Source organism: Lithobates pipiens, unplaced genomic scaffold (genome assembly GCF_037356315.1).
Source record: "Lithobates pipiens isolate NorthernLeopardFrog02 unplaced genomic scaffold, aLitPip1_a1.2 Scaffold_8, whole genome shotgun sequence".
NCBI lineage: Eukaryota > Metazoa > Chordata > Amphibia > Anura > Ranidae > Lithobates > Lithobates pipiens.
The window spans coordinates 647105237-647113280 of NW_027507903.1; the positions used below are offsets into that span (position 1 = coordinate 647105237).

General features: G+C 42.7%; 1 protein-coding gene across 1 annotated transcript; it reads left to right on the plus strand.

Moving 5' to 3' along the window:
* Positions 1-2547: 2547 nt before the first annotated feature.
* LOC143964179 (E3 ubiquitin-protein ligase TRIM39-like) lies at positions 2548-5894 on the plus strand. The gene has a single exon (XM_077473880.1). It carries the CDS (start codon positions 2548-2550, stop codon positions 4135-4137), a length of 1590 nt encoding a protein of 529 aa, XP_077330006.1. The 3' UTR covers positions 4138-5894.
* Positions 5895-8044: the final 2150 nt, after the last annotated feature.

Genomic DNA, 8044 nt, shown 5'->3' on the forward strand with positions numbered 1-8044 from the left:
ATGCTAACAGCTAGGCAATGGCCAGTGTGCACTGCTAATGACCAGGCCTCCAGCTCTTCAGCGCTACTCTGCTAATACACTCAAGGCTTATCGGAGGCATGTGACTCTTGGTCACTCGGCTGATCCTGGATCGCAGGGAAGTCATCTTCAGGTAGGAGATCCTATGGAGGAGGACAAAGGAAACTTTTTAGTCCAGAGCAAAAATTATTGGGAGAGGTGTCCTATAGGGTAGTTATGGAACAGGGGCTAACTCACACATATGCTGGCATGGAGTATGTCAGAAAAGTTTTTTTTTTATATTGTCTGTCTTTTTTGTTTATAGCGCAAAAAATTTAAATCACAGAGGTTGCAAGTATCGCCTCAGGTAAGTATAAAAAATATCCAGTACCATCATCCACACATTTTAAAATGCAAAAGGGTTTGGTGTGGGGGTATTGGGGCAGCCGTTCACGCTAACCTCCCATAACCAACCCAAACCAATAGATAATAATTGGACTATACCGGTACTTTTTGTAACAAGAGAAAAGAAAAAGCGAAAATCACAGAGGTGATCAAATAGCACCAAAAGAAAGATCTTTGAGAAAAAAAGGGCCTACATATTGTTTGGTTACAATGTCGCATGACCGAGCAATTGTCAGTTAAATCAATACAGTGCTGTATCACAAAAAAAATGGCCTGTTCAGAAAGGGGGCAAATCCTTCCGGTCCTTAGGTGGTTAAAAATCCAGTTTTTTACAAACTTTTTCTTCATTGATACATGTCCCCCAGGGCAGTACCCAGACCCACATAACCATTGTATGCTCAATTACTTGCATATAAGCCTTCAGAATTGGCACGTTTGATTTTTCCAGTACGGGTCCCATAGATTTCAATGGGGTTCGTTATTCAGTTCCGAACTTTCACGACGTTCAAATGTCCTGGTGCGAACCAAACAGGGGGTCATTTCGCTTATCCCTAATCAGCACAACTGGATTGTGATGCGATCTTAGTTATTCTGAGTGTAGCAAGGGGGCTCACCTGTATATGTGACAGCAGACAGCTTCGGGCATGCTGGCATCTCCATGGTTCTCTCCTTCATAGTGCTGTGCAGAGCCACCACTCTGGGGAGCTAAATATGGTGCTCGATGCCCGACAACTGATGCCCAGACTGCATGAATGCACAGATGTGGAAGCGGCTGGAGGACCAACTGAGCCTGGAGCACACAGCGCCACCCCCACTGTTAGTGCATTCCAGGCCCACTGGCACATTTGATTGGCCACCCTGGTCCACAGGCAGGCTTCCCCAAATAGGGGAATGTGAAGATACCACGGCTCTGGTGACACCGTGCAGTAGGGCCACCCGCAAATTGCGCTAGGAGGCCCCCTATGCGCTGGGTGGGAACAGTGCCTCTCCTCAATGGGGGAAGGAGGCCATCCCAGTGTGAGCAGACTATCAGAGGACAATGCCCTACATGGCAAAAAGAGGAAAGGCAGGGTAGAGGAATGTAGGGGGTCAAGCCAGACACCAATAAGAATGGGAAGGGGAGAGCAGACAGATTGCATGCAAATGGCTACAAAATATAATAGGAATATAACTGTAAAAAAAAGAAAAAAACTCAAAACTTGTGACAGTGGGTATACTTTCCCTTAGATTACATTATTGCATGGAGGATAAGTAGACTGTGTTGTAAAGAGCTATATGATGTGGTATGAAGGGAGATCAGATGACCCATAACTAATAAGGCTGGCCTAAAATGAAAGGTCAGAGTGAGGGTGGCTATACCAGGAGGATCATGGGATTGGGGCCATTTCTCCCTGCCTCCTGATGTTGGGATATTGTACAATCAGATTGTATAGTGATGATGAGCTTTACAGGACCCAGGACACTCTTCTCCTACTTTCAATACTACAGCTCTGCTCCACGTAGGCTGTTATGTGATCACTCAGCTCCTGCACAATCTGCCAAAGGAACGATCTATGCAAGATGAATGTAAGGGAGCAAACTTCTGGGGGTGTAGGGGGGGGGGGGGTACAAGGTGTGTGTTAATGAGGTCAGCTGCTGAAGAACTTCTAACAATTTTCATGTCTCAAAGGATGAATACCAGGAAGTTGTGGAAGAGACACTGGAGGCTGAGGCAACATTTTTCTTTGCTGCAACAGAGGTACATTTATTGTATATTAGTACATAGGCATGATGGAATTTTAAAAAGGCAATCTTAGCTTTTAAATCTTTTTTTGGGGAGTACAGGGGTTAAAGAATATGCGTGCAGTGTATAGTGTGAGCAGATTTAGACTCTGTATATAACCATACTTTTATTCAACGTGATGCAGCCCAATCCACCTTTCATCTTAGTGCTGCATTTGTTCTCTACACTCATCTTTATCTCTAATGTTGGGAGATATGATTATCATTATTACTGTGAGAAAAAAACCTCCCTCCTCTGTACTCTGATCTCTGGTCAAATATCACAGATATGGCTCAGCCACACCCTGTGCAGGAGAATGTAATCAACCCAATCTATTCTTTCCCGGAGTCAGAAACCTTCACTGTCATTTCTTACATTGAGTGATGGAGTCTGCTAATCTGAGAGCTGAGCTGGAATGTTCCGTCTGTCTAAACATTTATACAGATCCTGTAAACCTGAAATGTGGACACAACTTCTGCCGGGTCTGTATTGATCGTGTGCTGGATACACAGGAGGGGTCTGGAGGATATTCCTGTCCTGAATGCAAGGGGAAGTTCAGGTTTCGTCCTGCAGTGCACAGGAACATGAAACTACATAACATAGTGGAGAATTTCCTATCTGCTCAGGCAGGTCAGGAGGAGTCCGGGGTCTTCTGTACTTACTGTGTGGACTCTCCTGTACCTGCTGTTAGATCCTGTCTACACTGTGAGGTTTGTCTGTGTGATAAACACCTGAGAGTCCACAAAAAGTCCCCAGAACACGTCTTATGTGACCCCACCTTGTCCATGGAGAGCAGGAAATGCTCCGTCCATAAGAAGATCCTGAACTATTACTGCACTGTGGATGATACCTGTATCTGTGTGTCTTGTTCTATGATTGGAGGACATAAAGGACATAAGTTGGAGTCACTGGATGAGGCGTCTGAGAAGAAGAAGGAGACACTGATCATTGTTCTGCAGAAACTTCTGACAAAGAGAGAGGAAACGGAGGAAATAGTCCAGATTCTGCAGGAACACAGGAGGAAAGTAGAAGACAAAGCAGCTGGTGACACTGAGAGAGTCACTGTCCTGTTTAGAGATCTCAGGAGACGTCTGGAAGACCTGGAAAAGAGAGTTCTAAAGGAGATCTCTGGGTGGGCAGAGCAGGTCTCTCTCTCCACATTGGATTTGATTCGGGATCTGGAAATAAAGAAGGGAGATCTGTCCAGGAAGTTGCGTCACATTGAGGAGCTGTGTAACGTGACGGATCCACTGACTGTCTTACAGGAATCAGACACAGGTGACTTGTGTGATACTGAGGATGGAGATGTTGAGGACAGAGAGAGACATGATAAACTCCTCCATGATGGTGGGGGTTTGGATATGTCTGGGATATCACACACATTACACACATTATCTGATATAATAAGAGGGGTAAATATATACTTCCCTATACAGGAAGCTGAAGATATATTACTGGAAGTAAACACGGCTAATAATTATCTACATATATCAGATGACAGGAAAACTATATTCTGGTCAGATAGGTACCAGAATCGCCCCAAAACACCAGAGAGATTTCAGTTTTATTCTCAGGTGTTGAGCAGTCGGAGTTTCTCCTCAGGGCGACATTACTGGGGAGTGGATGTCAGGGGATCAGATCAATGGATAGTCGGAATATGTTACCCCAGTATAGACAGGAGAGGAGGGCAGTCAGGGATCGGATGGAATAACAAGTCCTGGGGTTTGCACAGAAAAGGTAATCAGTATTCAGTGGTACATGACAGTAATAAGATCATCTTACTCACCGACATCTCCAGTAACAGAGTCGGGGTATGTCTGAATTATGAGGTCGGGCGGATCTCCTTTTATGATTTGTGTGACCCGATCCGACATCTCCACACCTTCACCACCACCTTCACTGAGCCCCTCCATGCTGGGTTATGTGTAGTGGGAGGTTTTATAAAGATACGTGGAGGGAATTGGGAGATGTGAGTACTACACCTAGAGACTGATGATGTCACAGGGAGGAGGGATGGTATTAGTGTACTACTGAGCCAGTAGAATAAAGCAATGGGTGTGGCTTCAACAGGTGTCCTTTTCCACTATAACAAAATAAAGGAATAACATTTCTCCTTTCAGTGGGTGGAATGTGGTCACTGTGATGGGATAGGATGTGGTCAACTCTTCTCTCTTTCCTCCCTCCAATTTTATGCAATCTGTGCTAAGAAGATATCATATTTTCAGCCAAAATCTTTTTCTTTGTTTTGGATAGAGTATTAGAACCCCTCATTCTTGTATGTCTGTGTCTTGTTCCTGTCTGGTTAAATGTTGTCAGCAGGACAGGAAGTGTCCACTGACAATGGGAAAATGTTGAACAGTTGCAGTCCCACTATCACAATTTTGAATTGAGGGTGCAGAATTTTGTTTACAGCATAATTATTTTACTTTCCTGGATCAATTCTACCTCCAACTACAAGGCACGGCTAGGGGGGTGAACTTTGTACCGCGCTATGCCAACATTGCAATGGGCTGCTGGGAGGAGTGAGACATTTGGAGTCACAACCCCTTTTGCCAGGTACATAGTGTACTATGGCAGATACATCGATCATGTACTTCTCATTTGGAGCGAGGATGTGTAACAGTTCTCCTCTTTTGGGGTTTGTTGCAATGATAACCAACTGGGCTTAAAATTTACGCACGTCCTGGATCCAGATTGGCTGGCCTTCTTGCACCTTGAGTTGGCCCATAAGCATGATAGAAACATTTCAAGCAATCACTGTAAACTGACAGGTGGCAACTCTTACTTACACTATTCTATTTGCCACGACCCCTCATGGTGGAACAACATACCAGGGGGTCAGTTTCATAAATTGCATTAAAATTGCTCTAAAATGGAGGACTATGAGAGACCAGGTCAGGCTCTCATTGGAAAATTCAAGGAAAAGGGCTATTCTGGCTTAGTAGAGAAAGCATTTAAAAAGGATCTGTACCCCTCTTGTAGCACCATAAACAATAGAACTAAACAAGTTGAACATAATACACTTAGATTTGTCACCGGGGTTATAATGATGAACATAGGATGATTACTCACATAATCTGTAAACATTGGAATATCTTACAATTAGCTTTCCAAGCTAGCGCCTTTGTTGCCACCACCCCCCCCCCCAAATTATGCTCACAAGGGCTAGAGCCCTCAAAAAACACTAATACCCTCAGAAAGTCCAGTCCCATTTTGACCAGAGGACTAGGATCTTCCGATTCCGCAAAAGACATTGTTTGACCTGCCAGTTTATTTCTCATGGTAGGTCCAATTTTTCCAACAAGGATATAAAGACCTATACTATCAAATAGTTTATTATGCGTTCTCTTCCGAATAAGTGGTGTACTTTTTATGTTGCCTGTGAAACCTTTTATACGTATACCTTCTATATATAGGTCGAACTAAATGTACACCGCATAAATGGGTGGGAGTACAATGAAGGTTTATTAAGGGTGGATGTGATAAGCACAGAATGCCTCGACCCTTTCTTTCATGTCACAATAAAGACTACACATGTCTAGAGGTCCTTGCCATTGAGTGTAATTTTGGATATTACCTTAACAAATAACGAAAGATATTCCCTGTTATGCAAGAGGGAAACCTTTTGTATCTCCAAGCCTAATACGCTATTCCCCAATGGTCTCAACAAGGAACTCAATACACATAGTGTAAAATGACAACTTAGATCTTTCCCTTAATGTAATTTCATGCTGGTTTTTGTGAATTTATTATTTTTATTATCATTATTCTTATTACCATTATCATTTATTGCAGTCGGTACATAAATATGTTTCTAGTTCTGAATCCTTACATTTTATTATATCTAGAATTTATCAAATAATATATATATTGTATATTTTTTATATGTACAATGTTTCATGTAATATATATTATATACTTTAGTTATACTTTCTTTCCCTTTTTCTTGTTTATCTTTATCATTTTATTCTTTAGTGTATGTGATATATGATTTTTTTTTTACTAGTAATGCCTAGCAAATTTTTATTAGTTATTTTAAAAAAAAAAATTTTCATGATGCCTTGATGGATTTCATACCATATTTAAGAATATAAACATGAAAGTGTTAAATCTGTGGATGTGCTCCAAAAAAGCTGAGCATCAAGATGGAGGTGGTATTAAGTAACCTGAGATTTTTTTGCATATGCATTTAAATCATTTTTTCCCCCTTCTCTTCCGTTTTTTAGCTTTTAGAATATGTTATTGTGATGACTGTCACGTGACTTGAGAAAGCTTATGCACGTTAAACGCGTTGTCATGGTGACCCTCATATACTCTGGTGTGTGTTCCACCAGACATCATCTTCAGCGGCTCATCCCCAGTCTTGCCCAATCTTGGCACAGCCTCAGGACGTCATCATCGGCTTCTGAAGCTTGGACATCAGGCTCGGCCCTGGTTTGACTCCTCCGGCTTTCTGGCTATCACAGCTGGGATGCCCGGCGCAGCTTTGTGACATCATCTCCTGCTCTCGGAATATGGATGTCATGTTTCCATAGGTGAGGACTTCCGGACACAGACTTTAGCAGTTCCCCCTGCTCACTGCGGTAATGCCATCAGCCAAAAGTTCCTGGATACAATCTCCACCAGCGGACAAATTAACATTCACATTGCCATCTTAGGACAGGTTCTGAGGCAATAGCTGTTTTATGGTTAGGGATGAGCCGAACAACCCCCCCCCCCCCCCGATTCGGTTCGCACCAGAACCTGCAAATGGACCGAAAATTTGCACAAACTTTAGAACCCCATTATCGTCTGTGGGACTCGAACGTTCGAAATCAAAAGTGCTAATTTTAAAGGCTAATATGCAAGTTATTGTCCTAAAGAGTGTTTGGTGACCCGGCTCCTGCCCCAGGGGACATGTATCAATGCAAAAAAAAAGTTTTAAAAACGGCACTAATGACACTTAATGTGAAAAAAACTTAAATATTCCTTTAAATATATTGCCGGGGGGGGGTGTCTATAGTATGTCTGTGAAGTGGCACGTGTTTCCCGTGTTTAGTACAGTACCTGCACAAAATGACATTTCTAACGGAAAAAAGGTAATTTAAAACTGCTTGGTTCTGGTTCCGGCAATATGGATGAATATTATTGGGAAAAATTGCATGGGTAGCCCCCCCTGTCCATTACCAGCCCCTTTGGGGCTTGTACGGATATAAAGGGGAACCCTGTACCCAAATTTAAAAAAGGAAAGGTGCAGGGCCCCCAGGCCCTATATACTCAGAACAGCAGTATACAGGCGGTGCAAAAAGACAGGGACTGTGTAGGTTTGTTTTTAAGTAGAATCTGTTTGTAATTTTGAACTGGTACATTTTTTTTTTTTTTTTTTTTTTTATAATTAATGTTTATTGAAGAAGAGAAGCGTGTACACAGCATAACAATCAATACATAAACCAATATCAGGGGCAGCATTATTACAACGGTAGTTACAATGAAACAGTCAAATACACCCACCTCTTCCATTATAAAAGAGAGAATACAGTAGACAGAGAAGGAGGAAAGGTAAAGAAAAGGAAAAAGAAACAGGAAGAAAGAGAAAAAGAGAAACAAGGGGGGATGTGGGAGCGGGAGGGGGGGAAGGAAGGCAGACCAACCTCTGATAAACAATTTCAAAGATACAGTTGAGATCGCAAGAACAAGAACTATGATCACATCACATTGGTTGAGACATTATGGCTGCATAACTAGACGAATATTTAAAGGCAACCCAACAGGCCCAGATCTTCGTCGCCAGCTCAGATTTACCCCGGAGGGAGAGAGTCATGTCCTCCATGTAATATGTGGTATCCACGTTGAGTAACCAACGCCGGAGCGTGGGGATCGTCCTCAGCTTCCAAAACTGAG